The 18,741-nt window shown below is 36.7% G+C and overlaps 1 protein-coding gene across 2 annotated transcripts in view; it reads left to right on the top strand.

The window, feature by feature from the left end:
* Positions 1-18,344, top strand: part of GPATCH2 (G-patch domain containing 2) — a 200,396-nt gene extending 182,052 nt beyond the window's left edge. For both annotated transcript variants that reach the window (XM_017526304.2, XM_017526301.2), the window contains one exon: positions 17,278-18,344. In XM_017526304.2, the coding sequence (XP_017381793.1) occupies positions 17,278-17,498 (221 nt within the window). In that variant the 3' untranslated portion in view covers positions 17,499-18,344. The remainder of the gene's footprint in view (positions 1-17,277) is intronic.
* Positions 18,345-18,741: the final 397 nt, after the last annotated feature.

Genomic DNA, 18,741 nt, shown 5'->3' with positions numbered 1-18,741 from the left:
GGTGAGTTTAAAAGAAAAAAAATAGTGAAGCTTACGTTCTGTATTTAGGGAACGTATTCCATAGTTAAGCACTAGAAAATTGAAGAATAACTTAAAATTGGAGCACTTCTAATGCAGTCTTTTCATCTAAGGGGCCACATTATAAAATTATGCATTTAGACGCATACCTGATCATCTTCTGGCTTTACTGAATTTCAAGATTAGGAAACACCTGTGTGTAGAGTGCATTTGTACTTGTGTAGAATAATATTTGCCACGTATTGGGTGCCTACTGTGTACCAGTAACTTTATTTTTTTCTCTTTATAACAATTGTGTGAGGAAGATGGTGTTATCACTTTAAATATCATAAAATTAAGATGCAAAGAAGTGTTAGGCTAGCTACCTAAGACGACAGAATTATTGAACACAAGGGAAGGTTCAACCCTAGGTCTGCATAACTCCTAAATCCATGCTCTCTCCATAACAATGTACTGACAGCCTCTTTGTAAGAATATATGTATTCTTTATATACGTATTACATAAATATATAAAGTTTGTCCTATTGCACATGCTGACATAAACACACTACTATATGCCTTAAATTTTGTAGACGATTTATCTAGCTATTACTATGTAGAAATGCAGAATACTCATGAAATACTTCTAATATATCTTTTCATATAGGAACATGTAGCCACATTTTGGATGAAAAACGTGTCATCAGTCCTGCGATTCAGATCTTTCATAAGGCGGGTATAGGATTCTTTAACATCCCCATTCCAGTTGAATGGTCCCTGAATTTTCTTATCTTTCAGTGATTCAAGCATTAGTGGCAGAAGCAGTGCAAGAACAATCTTAGGAATGCTACTAAAGCACCTTAGTGGCAGCAATAAGGAAAAGAAAATACTGGGGTCACGTCCCAACACTCCGAACATATGTGAAGTGAGAAGGAAAATGCATAATGGTTGAGGAGCAGATAATATAATTATTTCTGCAAGGTGATTTTGACATTACAACTCAGTAACATCAGAGGAAATCATTTATATGGCGTATGGCTACAAACATTAAACTTTAGCCTAAAACGTTTTTTCTTTTTCCCCCATAAGCTTACACCACCATATTCCAGATTTTATATTTCACAATTGTTGTGATTCTCTTAAGATTCAGTATTTTGGTACTACTACCTTTTTACCTTGAAGATAAAATTCATAGAAATTTAATGCACCCTTTACTCAAAAATAGCGGAGCAGGAGAATTACATCACTCATTTTCAATACATTTTTAAAATCTGTGCATAACTGTGTCTCTCAAAGAGGAAGAGATTGAGGTTATTTTAAAGTCCTCAGTTTTAAATAGAATATCTTTTAATACCAATGAATCAATTCTAAGGTGAAGATTATTATCCAAATTCAAGTAAGAAATGTTTTTGCATAAATACACTTCGATAATGAGGGTATGAATCCTAGATCATCTTGTCTCTGAAAATTACAGTTTTCAAATTCTGAAAAAGAGTCAGTCACGTAATAGTCAGTTTATATTTGTAAACTTCTGAATTTGAGCTCAGGACAACATTCTTGCCCTTTTATAGGCCCTTTCAGAATTCCTGAAAAACACACTGAATTGAGATATATTTTCACAGTTTCTTTTGCCTTTGGTCAGCATTAATTCTAAACAAGAAAAAAATGCAGAAGATAACTCTCTTTTATTTGAAATAGGGAGTAAGAGTTAAAAGACTGACGCTTGAATATTGTTTGATAACCCCTCTGATTTATATGTGAAATATCATGCAATCAAACAGCAAGTTTAGAAAGGATTTACCAAAAACATTGTCAGAAAACTATAAGTAGGCACTTTAAATCCAAAACTGGGTTTGTATAACAATTTATGACCAAAGATAAATTGTATTCATAAGAAATAACACTGTTAATAAAAGACTTAAAGCTGCCTATGAAATTAATAACCCAGAATTGATTATGTTTACCTGCTAGTGTATTGAGAATTTTTCTCACCCTCTTTTAGCCATAGCTTTGAAGCATAACTTCAGTCACTTTAGAAAGCTCCAGACTAAGAGCAGTGTTATCATTTGAGCACTTATTAATTGTGACAGGAACACCAAATTTATGTCAGTGCTTTAGCTTATTTACTGCTCTTTCACCTTTGTATTTTGTATTGACAAAATAAAATGAATATTGATAAAGTTAGATATTGATTTTTTTTAATGTATAGCTTGTTCCCTGCCTCGTTCAAAGTCACATACTGAAAGATGGTGGATGCCTCAGTAGCAAAGGATGTAGATTTACTATTATAAAATTGAGAACTATCGAAGCAAGGTTTGCCGGCAGAATGCATTTTATAGTTTGAAAAATGTCATCTGTAAAGGTGAAGAAAAGCAGTGAACAAAATAAGAGGAATATTATTAACGCTTTTTAAAAAGGCAGTTAGCAATGTTGGTTGTGGTCTGTGTTTTTGGTAGGCAGAAAGTATAGCTTATTGAGAATTTAAGAGTAGAAATATTTAAGTACATTTATTGAGATATTGTGGCTACTGTATTTAAAAAAAATTTCTGCACTTTACAGTATGAAATTCAGTGTTATCCACAGTTAATATTGCCTGTTACTATTTTGCTTTCTGTTGAAATAATAGTGAAATATTTATTATAAGGAGTCAGCCTTTTTTCATTTTAAGTTATGCAAACGAAATGCCTTTTGAAGTTTAATGTCTTGATATACATATTGTTCCAGGGTAGGTTTTTTTTTTTTTTTTAAATGAACATATGAGTTCTTGGCAAGAGGTTGCATTACAGCTTTTTGTGACTTTTCAACTTTTTCCTCCACATCCTACTGATATGTCAATAGGAAAATAATCTTCATGAATATTTGAGGCAGGTTGTAAATAATAATAGTGGGTGAAGACTTTTTAAAGGCTCCTTTGCAATTTAAAGTCATACCAAACATAATAAAAAGGTATTAGATTTTAGTTGTCCAAATTTATCTTATCAATAATTATATTTTTATTTCCTGCCACCGCTGGGTTCATATAGCTGCTGTAGATTATCATAGCTCTTTCAGGATTTTAAAAGAGGCAGACTTTTCCAAGGGGCTTGTTATTAATTTTGAAACCAGACTCTATCTGAATGAATAGTAAGCCTAGGATATATGCAATCCTTCACCTCTTGCCACATACGCCACCAACCCATTCTTCAGTTACGTGTTTAGTAGAATCTTAATAAACAGTTTTTTATTATCATTCAGTACAGGATGGACAGAGGAAGCACACATGTTAGATAGAAAAGAAATGCTGTTTTCTAATAAAAGACCAAATAATGAGAAAACACTTAAACTACAGAGCACCTAAAACCGCTGAATCAAATTTGAAGCCATCTTTTTAGACAGATAGCTGAGACTACAGGAAAGAGAGGGAAATGTTCAAGACCAAAATGGCCCTAAACAGCTCCCATACTCACTCACACCATTGCCAAGCTCAAAAACCTAAGGCATGTTTGTTAGTTCCCCAGTGGACAGGGGGTCAAGCCTGGGAACCGAGCATATGTCTCCTGATCAGATCAGAACCTCTAAAAGCTCCATCCTCAGAAATGGGCAGACTGGAAACAAAACCCACCCACAGGCACGGTAGAAGATAAAGAATCTTGTTTCTGCTTGGGCTCCAAGTAGAAAATGCTCTGAAGATTTGTAACCAAGAAGCTACCCTCACATGAGTTCCTAGTTTAAAATTACACTAAGCCAAAAATTAACATAAAACTGGTTTTTGAAGCACATTCAAAGCCACTCTAAAGGTGTAGGCCTTCAACCCAAGCCTCAAAGAAGCACCACAAATAAAAGCCTACCAATGATGATCCCATAAACCAAAACTAAAAAGTTAGTTAGAAAAACAAATTCAAAAAGGAAAGGAAATACCTGTAGACTAAGAAAAGACAAATGTGGTCAAGAATCAAGTAGAAATTTTGGATTATTTTATTATGAAAATATCTCAAAAACTATGCAAATCACTGAATGGGTTAAATGACAGATACAGCTGAAAAGATACTGAACTTTAGGAGAGATCTGAAGAGTGGTCTCTATGCTACATAAAAGCAGCACAGAGAGATAAAATGATGAAAATTATAAAAGAAGTGGAAGGACTTAAGGACAATGAAGTTCAACCTATGTCTAATAGAATTTACAGAAGGAAGGGCAGAGAGAATAGGATGGTGCAATATTCAGGAAAATAAGAATTTTTAGAATGGAAGGAAAACAGTTTTCATATTCAACAAGTACAAGTCTATAAGAAATATTAAATATAAATAAAGCCACATTGTAATAAAAATTCAGAATACTAAAGACAAGGAGAATAACTTAAGAGCAGCCAAGAAGCAAAAGTATAACCTACGTAGGAATGAAATTATACTGGTAGCAAACTTAGAAACAGCAGTACAATTGCGAACTTAAGAGAGAATATTTCCAAAGTGCTAAGACAAAATAACCAAATCAGCCTGAATTACATATCCAGCTAAATTATTACCTAAGAGTGAGGATGAAATAAAGTCATTTCAGATAAAGAATGACCGTTACTAAATTTGATACCTGTTGTAGAAAAAAACAGAATCCATTTAAAAAGAATGAAATTCGGGAAGTAATGGTGAGCAAAGAAATTGCTGAGAATGTACTAAAAGCTAAATTAATATTGACTGTATAAAAGTAATAATGATGATGACAGTGACCATGTAGGTGATTAATTTGGATGTGTAAAAGTAAGATGGACCTAAAACTCTGGACAATAATATTTAAAACATGAGGAAATAAGTCAGATGTGCATGTTTACTTTTAAAGATCATCACTTAAAAGGTTGGAAATATTGTATATATTTTCAAGATAATATAAGCAAGCAATAAATGCCAAAGAAGAGGAAATAAAAATTCATAGAAAAAGCAAGGTTAATAGCATTAAATAATATAGTAAAAGTAAATCTAGGTTTATTAGTAATCACAATAAATGCAAATGGAGAAAATACATAGGTTAAATTTAAGGATTATAATGCATAAAAGAAGAAAACTCAGTATATGCTTTTCCATAAAGACAAATAAATATAAGGTTTAATTTAAGTATTAGCCAAAGAAAGCTAGAGTAACTAGATTTGTAACAAACAAAATGAATCTTGAGGTATTTCAGGAGTTAGAATACTCTCTCTAGTCAGATTTGCTATGCTTCTTTAGATTTGTACTTTTTCTAGAGTTAGAAATTTGTGAATAGAATAAAACCTTAGTGAGTTGGGGAAATGTGGCAAAACAAATGATATAGTAGAAAATGTTTCATGTTTTTGTTTTTGTTTTTATTTAAGTTCTAGGATACATGTGCAGAACGTGCAGGTTTGTTACATAGGTATACATGTGTCAGGGTGGTTTGCTACACCCATCAACCCGTCATCTACATGAGCTATTTCTCCTAATGCTATCCCTTCACTAGGCCCCACCCCCTGAGAGGCTTCAGTGCGTGATGTTCCCCTCCTGTGTCCATGTGTTCTCATTGTTCAACTCACCTTTATGAGTGAGAACATGTGGTGTTTGGTTTTCTTTTCCTGTGTTAGTTGCTGAGAATGGTTTCCAGCTTCATCCATGTCCCTCCAAAGGACATGAACTTATCCTTTTTTATGGCCGCATAGTATTTTATGGTATATATGTGCCACATTTTGTTTATCCAGTCTACCATTGATGGGCATTTGGGTTGGTTCCAAGTCTTTGCTATTGTGAACAATGCTGCATAAACATACATGTGTATGCGTCTTTATAGTAGAATGATTTATAATCCTTTGGCAGTATACCCAGTAAAGGGATTGCTGGGTCAAATGGTATTTCTGGTTCTAGATCCTTAAGGAATCGTCACACTGTCTTCCACAATGGTTGAACTAATTCACACTCCCACCAACAGTGTAAAACTAATTCACACTCCCACCAACAGTGTAAAAGTGTTCCTATTTCTCCACATCCTCTCCAGCATCTGTTGTTTCCTGACTTTTTAATGATCGCCATTCTAACTGGCGTGAGATAGTATCTCATTGTGGTTTTGATTTGCATTTCTCTACTGACCAGTGATGATAAGCTTTTTCCCTTATATTTGTTGGCCTCAAAAATGTCTTTTTTTGAGAAGTGTCTGTTCATTTCCTTCACCCACTTTTTGATGGGATTCTTTGTTTTTTTCATGTAAGTTTGTTTAAGGTTTTTGTAGCTTCTGGGTATTAGCCCTTTGTCAGATGGATAGATTGCAAAATTTTTAATGTAGGATGCCTGTTCACTCTAATGATAGTTTGTTTTGCTGTGCAGAAGCTCTTTAGTTTACTTAGATCCCATTTGTCAATTTTGTCTTATGTTGCCATTGCTTTTGGTATTTTAGTCATGAAGCCTCTGCCCATGCCAATGTCTTGAATGGTATCCCTAGGATTTCTTCTAGGGTTTTTGTGGTTTTAGGTCTTATGTTTAAATCTTTAATCCATCTTGAATTAATTTTTGTATAAGGTGTAAGGAAAGGGTCCAGTTTCAGTTTTCTGCATATGGCTAGCCAGTTTTCCCAACACCATTTATTAAATTGGGAATCCTTTCCCCATTGCTTGTTTTGTCAGGTTTGTCAAAGATCAGATGGTTGTAGATGTGTGGCATTACTTCTGAGGCCTCTGTTCTGTTCCATTGGTCTATATATCTGTTTTGGTACCAGCACCATGCTCTTTTAGTTACTGTAGCCTTGTAGTATAGTTTGAGGTCAGGTAGTGTGATGCCTCTAGCTTTGTTCTTTTTGCTTAGGATTGCCTTGGCTATATGGGCTGTTTTTTGGTTCCATATGAAAATGAATAAGTAGTCTTTTCTAATTCTGTGAAGAAAGTCAATGGTAGCTTGATTGGGATAGCATTGAATATATAAATTACTTTGGCCAGTATGGCCATTTTCATAATATTGATTCTTCCCATCCATGAGCCTGGAATGTTTTTCCATTTCTTTGTTTCATCTCTTATTTCCTTGAGCAGTGGTTTGTACTTCTCCTTGAAGAAGTCCTTCATGTCCTTTATTAGTGTATTCCTAGGTATTTTATCCTCTTTGTAGCAATTGTGAATGGGAGTTTGCTCATGATTTGGCTCTCTGACTATTATTGGTGTGTAGGAATGCTTGTGATTTTTGCACTTTGATTTTGTATCCTGAGACTTAGCTGAAGTTGCTCCTCAGCTAAAGAAGATTTTTGGGCTGAGGTGATGAGGTTTTCTAAATATATAATCATCTCATCTGCAAACAGAGACAATTTGACTTCCTCTTTTCCTATTGGAATACCCTATATTTCTTACTCTTGTGTGATTTCCCTGGTCAGAATTTCCAATACTAGTACTGTGTTGAATAGAAGTGGTGAGAAAGGGCATCCTTGTCTTGTGTCAGTTTTCAAAGGGAATGCTTCCAGCTTTTGCCCATTAAGTATGATATTGGCTGTGGTTTTGTCATAAATAGCTCTTATTATTTTGAGATACGTTCCATCAATACCTAGTTCATTGAAAGTTTTTACATGAAGGGGTGTTGAATTTTATTGAAGGCCTTTTCTGCATCTATTGAGATCATCATGTGATTTTTGTGATGTGATGGATTATGTTTATTGATTTGCATATGTTGAACCAGCCTTGCATCCCAGGGGTAAAGCTGACTTGATCATGGTGGATAGGCTTTTTGATGTGCTGCTGGATTCAGTTTGCCAGTATTTTATTGAGGATTTTCACATAGATGTTCATTGGGTATATTGTTCTGAAATTTTGTTTTTCTGTTGTGTCTTTGACAGGTTTTGGTATCAGAATGATGCTGGCCTTATAAAATGAGTCAGAGAAGAATTCCTCTTTTTCTATTGTTTGAAATAGTTTCAGAAGGAATGGTACCAGCTCTTCTTTGTAACTCTGGTAGAATTTGGATGTGAATTTGTCTGGTCTTTTGCTTTTTTTGGTTGGTAGGCTGTTAATTGCTGCTTCAATTTCTGAACTTGTTATTGGTCTATTCAGTGAGTCAGCTTCTTCCTGGTTTAGTCTTGGGAGGGTGTATATGTCCAGAAATTTATCCATTTCATCTAGATTTTCAAGTTTATTTACAGAGAAGTGTTTATAGTATTCTCTGATGGTAATTTGTATTTCTGTGGGATCAGTAGTGATGTCTCCTTTATCTTTTTTTAAATTGCATTTATATGATTCTTCTTTCTTTTCTTTATTAGTCTGGCTAGCAGTCTATTTTGTTACTCTTTTCAAAAATTCAGCTCCTGGACTTACTGATTTTTTTGAAGTATTTTTTGTATCTCTATCTCCTTCAGTTCTTCTCCAGTCACAGTTATTTATTGTACTCTGCTAGCTTTTGAATTTGTTTGCTTTTGCTTCTCTAGTTCTTTTAATTGTGATTTAGGGTGTTGATTTTAGATCTTTCTTGCTTTCTCCTTTGGGCATTTAGTGCTATAAATTTTCCTCTACACACTGGTTTAGCTGTGTCCTAGAGATTCTGATGTGTTGTGCCTTTGTTCTCATTAGTTTCAAAGGACTTATTTATTTCTGTCTTAATTTTGTTATTTACACAGCAGTCATTCAGGAGCAGGCTGTTCAGTTTCTACATAGTTGTACAGTTTTGAGTGAACTTCTTAATCCTGAGTTCTAATTTGATTGCACTGTGGTCTGAGAGACTTATGATTTCCATTTTTTGCATTTGCCAAGGAGTGTTTTACTTCCAGTTATGTGATCAATTTTAGAATAAGTGTGATGTGAGGCTGAGAAGAATGTGTGTTCTGTTGATTTGGGGTAGAGAGTTCTATAGATGTCTATTAGGTCTGCTTGGTCCAGAGCTGAGTTGAGGCCCTGAATATCCTTGTTAATTTTCTGTCTCATTGATCTGTCTAATATTGACAGTGGGATATTAAAGTCTCTCGCTATTATTGTGTGGGATTCTAAGTCTCTTTGTAGGTCTCTAAGAACTTGCTTTATGAATCTGAGTCCTCTTGTATTGTGTGCATATGTATTTAGAATAGTTAGCTTTTCTTGTTGCATTCATCCCTTTACCATTATGTTGGTTTAAAGTCTTGTTTTTCAGAGACTAGGATTACATCCCCTACTTTTTTTCTTTCTTTCTTTCTTTCCATTTGCTTGGTAAATATTCCTATTTCCCTTTATTTTGAGCTTATGTTTGTCTTTGCACATGAGATGGGTCTCCTGAATACAGCACACTGATGGGTCTTGACTCTATCCAATTTGCCAGTCTGTGTCTGTTATATTGGGGCATTTAGCCCATTTAAATTTAAGGTCAATATTGTTATGTGTGAATCTGATCCTGTCATCCTGATGCTAGCTGGTTATTTTGCCCATTAGTTCATGTAGTTTCTTCAGAGTGTTGATGGTCTTTATAATTTTGTATGTTTTTGCAGTAGCTGGTGACTGTTTTTCCTTTTTATATTTAGATCTTCCTTCAGGAGCTCCAGTAAGGCAGGCCTGGTGGTGACAATATCTCTCAGCATTTGCTTGTCTTTAAAGGATTTTATTTCTCCTTCACTTATGATGCTTAGTTTGGCTGGATGTGAAATTCTGGGTTGAAAATTCTTTTCTTTAAGAGTGTTGAATATTGACCCCCCCCACTCTCTTCTGTCTTTTAGGGTTTCTGCAGAGAGAACCACTGTTAGTCTGATGGGCTTCCCTTTGTGGGTAACCCGACCTTTCTCTCTGGCTACCCTTAACATTTTTTCCTTCATTTCAGCCTTAGTGAATCTGATGATTATGTGTCTTGGGGTTGCAATTCTCAAGGAGTATCTTTGTGGTGTTTTCTGTATTTCCTGAATTTGAATGTTGGCCTGTCTTGCTAGGTTGGGAAAGTTCTCCTGGATGATATCCTGAAGAGTGTTTTCCAGCTTGGTTCCATTCTCCCCATAACTTTCAGGTATACCAATCAAATGTAGGTTTGGTCTTTTCAAATAGTCCCATATTTTTTGGAGACTTTGTTAGTTTATTTTCATTCTTTTTTCTCTAATCTTGTCTTCACATTTTATTTAATTTAGTTGATCTTCAATCTCTGATATCCTTTCTTCCACTTGATCGATTTGGCTATTGATACTTGTGTATGCTTCGCAAAGTTCTCATGCTGTGTTTTTCAGCTCCATCAGGTCATTTATTTTCTTCCCTAAACTGATTATTCTAGTTAGCAATTCTTCTGTTTTCAATGTTTTTAACCTCCTTGTATTGGGTTAGAACATGCTCCTTTAGCTGGGAGGAGTTTGATATTATCCCCCTTCTGAAGCTCTCTTCTGTCGATTGGTCAAACTCATTCTCCAGCCAGTTTCATTCCCTTGCTGGAGAGGAGTTGTGATCCTTTGGAGAAGAAGAGGCATTCTGGGTTTTGGAATTTTCAGTCTTTTTGCACTGCTTTTTCATCTTCATTAATTTATCTACCATTGGTCTTTGATGTTGGTGACCTTCAGATGAGGCTTCTGCATGGACATTGTTTTTGTTGATGTTCATGCTATTCCTTTCTGTTTGTTAGTTTTCCTTCTAACAGGCCCCTTTGCTGTAGGTCTGCTGGAGTTTGATGTAGGTCCACTCCAGACCCAGTGTTCCTGGGTATCACCAGCAGAGGCTGCAGAACAGCAAAGATTGCTGCCTGTTCCTTCCTGTGGAAACTTCATCCCAGAGGGACACCTGCCAGAGGCCAGCCAGAGCTCTCCTACATGAGGTGTCTGTCAACCCCTGCTAGGAGGTGTCTCCCAGTCAGGAGGCACAGGACTGAGATACCCACTTGAGGAGGCAGTCTGTTTCTTAGCAGAGCTTGAGCACTGTTCTGGGAGATCCACTGCTCTCTTCAGAGGTGGCAGGCAGGAACATTTAAGTCTGCTGAAGCAGCACCCACAGCCGCCCCTTCCCCCAGGTGCTCTGTCCCAGGGAGTTGGGAGTTTTATCTGTAAGTCCCTGACTGGGGCTGCTGCCTTTCTTTCAGAGATGCCCTGCCCAGAGAGGAGGAATCTAGAGAGGCAGCCTGGCTACAGCAGCTTTGCCAAGCTGTGGTGGGCTCCACCCAGTTCTAAATTCCCAGCTGTTTTCTTTATACTGTGAGAGGAAAATTGCCTACTCAAGCCTTAGTAATGGCACACACTCTTCCCCCCACCAGGCTGGAGCGTCCCAGGTTGACTTCAGACTGCTGTGCTGGCAGCAATAATTTCAAGCCAGTGGATCTTATCTTGCTGAGCTCTGTGGGGGTGGGATCCGTTGAGCTAGACCATTTGGCTCCCTGGCCTCAGCCTTTTCATCAATGGGGTGAATGGTTCCATCTTGCTGGTGTTCCAGGCGCCACTGGGGTATGAAAAAACACTCCTGTAGCTAGCTCGATATCTGCTCAAATGGCCACCTAGTTTTCTGCTTGAAGCCCAGGACCTTGGTGGCGTAGGTACCCGAAGGAATCACCTGGCCTGTGTTGTGAAGACCATGGGAAAAGTGTAGTGTCTGGGCCAGAGCGCACCATTCCTCACTGCACAGTCCCTCACAGCTTTCCTTAGCTAAGGGAGGGAGCTCCCAGACCCCTTGTGCTTCCTGGGTGAGGCAACGCCCCACCCTGCTTCGGCTCACCCTCCATGGGCTGCACCCACTGTCTAACCAGTCTCAAGGAGATGAACCAGGTACCTCAGTTGGAAATGCAGAAATCAACCATCTTCTGCACTGATATTGCTGGGAGCTGCAGACTGGTGCTTTTCCTCTTTGGCCATCTTGCCCGCAATTCCACATGCATCAGAAAATGTTGATGATATAATGTTGCAAGTTCCAAGTTCAGTCAGCAGAAAGGGTAACATTTGGGATCAAATGTCCTAAGTTCAAGTTCTAACTGGGGTACTTTTTAGCTAATTGATTTCGGGCAGATGAATTACCTGTCCAAACATCAGTTTCATCTATAAAATGGGGCCAATAATACTCACCTTTCAGGTTGATAAGATCAAAAGAAATTATGGATATGGAAGCATTTATAATCTCTAAGGGCTGCAGACATCATTATATTCTACATTATTTAAATGTGTCTGTGTTATATTGTCCATACACAAATTGTGATATATTTGTGAAAGTGTCCATATACAAATTGAGAGAACCTAATATTGCAATTCACATATTACTCCATGCATTTTTTTAATGGTTTGTACAACATGCCTGCTAAAAATTCTTATAGGGAAGCAGTTCAGGTAAAGAAAGGTGAGGTGTGTAGGCTTTTGGAGTAAACTCAACCAAAGTTTGAATCCTAGCTTACTCACTGTGTGGTCAAGGTTAAGTTACTTCAACTCTCTGAGGACCATTAAAATTTTCTTCTTGAATGAAGAGTAGAAATAATGACTGTCAGGCACCTAACAAATATACCACATGCTTTGTGTAGGCATCCTTTATAGTAGGCAGACCAAAAATGGTCCTGATGATATTGTAGCGGATAAACATTCCTGTCTGCCTTCAGGCCAAAACAGTTTTATATTTGTATAATTTTTTTTATACTTTTTGAAAATCCGTACTGTTTGATACATGAGCATTCCACAAGAAATATATTTCGGTTTAACTAAAAGCATATGTTAATAAGAACACTTCCTCCTCCAAACATGTCAATAACAGATCATGTCTTTTATTTTCTACAAAGGTTTTATCACTTAAGGAGAAAAAAAAATACTGGTTTTACATTAAATTTCTGTTATTTAAATAAGCCAGTGCATCATATATTTACACACTTAACTCTTTAAACTGATTTTAGTTAACAGAAGAATCATGAAGTATGTCTGCCATATTGCAGATCAAATATAGACTAGTCTGAATTAGTGAAGCTTTTCTAAAGAAATGAAAGAATTAAAACCTTGGACAAAGAGTAGTAACACCTACCACTTTCTCTCACCTTAAACTCTGCTTTGCTGTTCCTTGAGGTCATAACAATAATCAAAAATCCATGCCCCTAAATTAGTGAGAACAAAGGACAGTATTATAACTCTCCATTGTTATAATGTTGCTAATAAGAATAGCCCAGCCTCTCAGCTGGCTAGTCAAGTAATGGCGAAAGAGTATGGGAAGAAAGAGTGATCACAAACTAATAAATGCCTTGTGAATACAGGGTAGGGACTGAGGCGGAGTGCACTAGCTGTTCTATGGGAAGCAGCATGTGTCACCTCCCCTTCCATTGGCTGTTTATCCAACATCAATACAACACTTTAGGAGCCAAATTACTAAACAAGCTGCCAATTAGGCTTGCAGTCAGCTGGATAGATTAGTGGCTAAGAGAGGCCGATACAAGATTTTCATCTCTTAAGCCAATTATGCAAGTGAATTACCCTCCACGGTACTCTTTGGAAGATTTGAGGGGAAAGGACCGACTCAGCTGTAATGGATATGAGAGATCCAGCAGACAGGGCGTTGGGAGCGGAAGCAGACAGAAAGGTTAGCAGGCGATGTGTTGCTAAAGCTGCCAGAGCGGGAGAGCCTTCTAGGAAAGGTCTTCAAGGATTTAACACTGCCAGGAGCGAAAGAAAGGGAAATTATGGTTGTGGTGTATACTGCGCTGAGACTGAGTTGTTCCTCTCCCAAGTCTTAATCTCATAAAAGAAGGATGAGAAGCCAACAGTAGATTTCACTCTAGAATCATTTTCCATGAATAACGAAGTATCTGTTACTTTTTTTGTTTTTTAGGTTGTGTTTCTATGAAGAAAGATTTAGCATTTGAAGAATTAGATGCTCGTTTTTCTTCTGAGTACAAGATAATGCTTTCTTTTGTGTGATGTTGTTTTATTTTTAGGAAGAAGAGAAATGAAATCATTATTTAAAAAAATGAGAATGAGTGCTTTTCCATCTGTATAAAAACAAAAGCGTAAGAGTATAGTGATCATCCCAGGCTGCTCTGCTTGAAATACCAACATTTTAAAATTATAATAGTGAATCAGTTATCATTTGCTCTTCACTTTAGGACTGAAAATTCACCATAATTTAGCAATTTTTGTAGAAATATTTTAATTGGCCTTAGTCTTTTCTTAAATATTAAATAAATTTTAATCCTGAACTTTTGCAAGCTGTCCTGTCAAAAATGTGAGTAAACAGACATATAGCCCAGAGCAGCATTAGACCTCTGATCTGACTTAGCTTAGAGTAGAATTAAATTAACTCATGACAATAACTGAAAAATCAGGGATATGAGATGACATGCTAGGGCGCTGCTTTACCTAGCACACCTGATCAGCAGCTGTCCAGAAAAAAGCTATATACCTTGGAGGTCTGTGTCTGTCCTGGTTACTGCCATTTCATGACTTTAAAATAAAAAATTAATTGCTTTTTTGTTATATTAAACATTTTTGACAAAAGATTTTTGTTTTGTGCATATATATGTGTGTATGTGTGACTACGAGATCCGTTTCTCACTGTCACACACACATGCACTCACACATATATGTATAATCTCTGTATATGCATTTTGCTATTCTCAAGCAATAAATAATGCTACTCAAGAATTTTTCTTTGACATTAGATGTTGCCACTCAAGAGGCAAGTAGTTGAAGGTTCTTTCTGTGACATGTTAAGGTACTTGTTTCAGTAAATTATGAATCCACTTGAGAAATCCAAAGCCAATTAATCATTGGCTAGTTCTTAGTCCCTGTAAGGAATTTAGCAAATGGCAATGATATGGTCTATTCTTGGTCTTGAAATGCACTGATGATTGAGAACACCAAAATGTTTAATAAAGGGCTTTGAAAATCAATTGATGATTACTCCTTAGTGAATAAGAGGGTTGTAGGTATTAAAACTCATGTCTAGCATTTTGTGACTTTCCTTGTTCTACAAGTAAGAATGACAGAGAATGACTCACTTGCTGTTCCCCACAATGTGAGACACAAATTACCTCAGATAAGATATACTGTTGGTTCAATGCTGACATTTCTTTTATTATTTTATTTTTTGCTGTGAAATACATATTCCAAAGAATACACTTAAAAACTTATATGTACAGTTCGGATGCGGTGGCTTACGCCGGTAATCCTTTGGGAGGTTGAGGCAGATGGATCACTTGGGGTCAGGAGTTCAAGACCAGCCTGGCCAACACGGTGAAATGCCTTCTAAAAAAAATGCAAAATACGGTGAAACCCCGACTATAAAATACAAAAATTAGCCAGGGGTGATGGCACACACCTGTAATCACAGCTACTCGAGAGGCTGAGGCATAAGAATCAACTTGAGCCTGGGAGGCGGAGGAGGTTGCAATGAGCCAAGATTGCACCACTGCACTACAACCTGGGCAACAGAGTGAGACTCTGTCTCAAAAAAAAGAAAAGTATATGAGTAGTTTAAAGAACATTCTAATAGATTGGCCATTTGGGTAACCACACTCAGGATAACAAAGAGAACACTGCTGTCTCTGGAGTACCCTTGTTAATATTTTTGTTGTTCTTATTGATGTTTGAGATCCAAGGATCCTTCTCTGCTGGTACCACCATTCTGAACATAGTCTCAGAGAAACAGCAGGACAGAGAGTTCTAACTCCTTTTTGGTAGTCGGGGAGAAGGTGCTATAATAATCCTGAGTTGGGGAAGAAGAAAACTAATGATGATGGAAAAGGAGTAGGGGTAGGGTGAGGTGTAGGTTGGTGCTTAAGAGACCCACAACCCTTTGAGAGTAGTGAGTGGTTATGTCAACAGCTGCCTGTTTCAACCTCTGTCTAGGAAGACACGGTCCACATTTCAGAGCAGAAATACGCTAAAGCCAGGACTCAGCTGCTATACCACAGGTATTCTACAGAATTTGCTAAGTGTAGTATCTTTATCCCTAGAAGTCTGTGGAGGCAATGGTGTCAGACACTGAATCCCTGTAAATTTGAGCCCTGGTGTAAGGGCTAGGCTGAATATGTTCTTACTAAGACAAAGGTTTTTTTTAAGATACCTTCATCTCTTTTTTTTTTCTAGCAGACTCCAGTGTTAGTTTGTTTGTTAATCACTTTCTTCTTCTAAAAAGGGACTAACCATGAGAAATGCTCTGATAATTAAGATTTCTGGTTGCTTGTATCTGGTTGGCTCCAGATTTGCTACCTTCCCTTTTCATACACCATAATCTAATACCTGCTGCTAGAGGAGGAACAGAAATGAACCAAAGAAAGAACCAAGCTGTACCACACCTGGGGCAGACAGACCAAGGCCAAGGCCAAGCCTGCAGTTAAAGGAAAGAACTCAAGTTCTTGCATTCTTTGACTGTTATGATGTTTGTTAATTTCTCCATCCTTGGACTTCGGCCATCTAGTACTTCTGAGTTTTTCCCTATACCAAATATACAGTATATATGCTCAACTTTTTCTCTAAGGGCCTACAAAAAAAATTAAATTAGAAGTCTAGTTTTGAAAATGTCATCAAAGAGAAAATGCTTAAAATAGATGTATTTCTCAGTTGTCTGCTAAGAAAATACAGTAAGCAACATCGATATCTAAATTTCATGTTAAGCATTAGCCAATCTCCTTTTTCACATAAGAAATGAAAGTAGGCAGGAAGGAAAGGGAAGGAAGAGGGGAGGGAAACAGGAAGAAATATATCTATCCCTGGAGACCTATGGAAGGACTTGTGGTCTATGTCCTTGTAAATTTATATAATATATTTTATGATATATATATCTTTAATATTGTTTTCCTCTGTTTTCTTTCTACTAGCCTAATTAGATAGTCATTTAAACATGGCCATGGAAGGAAAAGGAGAAAGGGAACGAAAGGATGCGTATGTTACAGACTGAATAATAAATACCAAACAGGGAGATTATAAGAATGTAAATTCCTAGGAATTCACGATGCCATCCGTTGTGCTTTTTGTTTGGTTTGATTTTAATTTTTGGTTCTGTTGAATGTCAAAGTCATGGGCAAATGTAAGATATTACAATATAGGTTGATGATTTTCAGAGTAATCCATAAGGCTAACATGGTAATAAAAATAAATCCATTAGAAGAGTACTTTACAGTTTACTGAGAAGTTTCTTTACATACATGATCTCATCTGTCCTACAAATTTCTGTGAGATAGGCAATGTAGGTTGCATTATGCCTGTTTCACCGATGAGAAAGTAAGAGCCCAGAGAGGCTGAATAACTTACCCTGCTATGGAGTGTTAGAATTGAAATTCTAAACAAGATCTTTCTTCCATTGTTCTCTCAACTACAAGAAGTCTCCACAAATGAATATCCAGCCCCCTCTTGGTACCTGGTTGTTAAAAAAAAACTTAAGAGAACATGGTTTTCATAGCCTAATATGTTCACCAGTGTTCATACTAATTAATGTGTGCTATTGTTTTATCATTTCAGGATTTGTAGGTGAAAACGCCCAGCCAATCCTAGAAAATAATATTGGAAACCGAATGCTTCAGAATATGGGCTGGACGCCTGGGTCAGGCCTTGGACGAGATGGCAAGGGGATCTCTGAGCCAATTCAAGCCATGCAGAGGCCAAAGGGATTAGGACTTGGATTTCCTCTACCAAAAAGTACTCCCACAACTTCTACCCCCAGTGCAGGAAAATCCGCCTAAGCAAAGCAAAGAAGAAATGCTTTACAGGCTTTATTCACTATGTCCCATTGTTCTAAAATTATAACATGGCTTCTGTTTTTGAAGCAAAAATCTACATTGCCTCAAAACACATCACTCTAGTTTCCTAACTGCATACAGTCCTGCCACAGTGAGAGAAATGGGATTTCATCACAATTCATGGTGCTAAAATGAAAACCTCTGCCCTTTAATTTTTTTCAGTAATATCCAGCTATTTTTAGGCATAAAGAGCAGCTCCTTTCTCTTATTTATTTTAATCTCGTGTGTCAATACTTTCTGATGCTTTGCTTAATTCATTTATGTGTGCAATGCTGCAATGCCCAGACAAATGTGAGCACACCCACAGGTTTCTAAAATGGGATAGGCAGGAAAGGATTGTGTTTTATATCATCCCTACCTATTGTAACCTAAAAGACTTACCGAACACATTCGTTTGAAAGCCTTGTCAATTTCATATTCCTTGAATTTGGCTTTTTTGTGAGGATTTCCTGACAGAGTGATACCCAGTAATTGTCTATACTTAGACAATGTAGTATGAAGTTCACAGTTGACGAACAACAATTAATGTTTCCCTTGGACATTTTGACAAAAATAAACCTCATCATTGTTATCACCAGAGTGCCCTCGACATTACTTTAATGCAGATTTTATAAATTTTACCTCATTTAAAACATAAAATAATTATTGAAAGAAAACTGTATTTTTTAAATTCACCATGATTGAACTGTAAATTCTATTAATCCAGATGTACTTCTACCTCTGTCTTCCCAAAGATTGATATTTTTTTTAAGATCAACTCAAGTGTAGTAAACGGGTTTTAAATTTTGATCATTGGAGTAATATGTTACAATATTGAATCGATTTACATGAAGAATACAATGGCTGCCCCAGAGCTCAGATTTCTGGCAATAGCCCAACCCATTTACAAGGTGAACAAAAGAAGTGAATAGTACCAATTTGCCCCTTCTAGGACCCCAGGTGTTACTTTAAAACCTAGCAAAACCAGTCATTTTTATTATGTACCTAGTATTGAGTTATTTCTGAGTCATTTACTTCATAGTATCAGAGATTCTAAATTGCTTTTGGTTTAGAAGATCTTTATTATCTTCATTATTAATAACTTATGATGATGATTATCATCCTATTTATAATGGCTTTATGGGTTGAGTAAATACTGAAATAACACATGTGAATCACCATTCTAATGGATTTTTAAAATCTTGTC

Source organism: Cebus imitator, unplaced genomic scaffold (genome assembly GCF_001604975.1).
Source record: "Cebus imitator isolate Cc_AM_T3 unplaced genomic scaffold, Cebus_imitator-1.0 Scaffold42, whole genome shotgun sequence".
Taxonomy (NCBI): domain Eukaryota; kingdom Metazoa; phylum Chordata; class Mammalia; order Primates; family Cebidae; genus Cebus; species Cebus imitator.
This window is presented reverse-complemented; position numbering and strand designations above follow the sequence as displayed.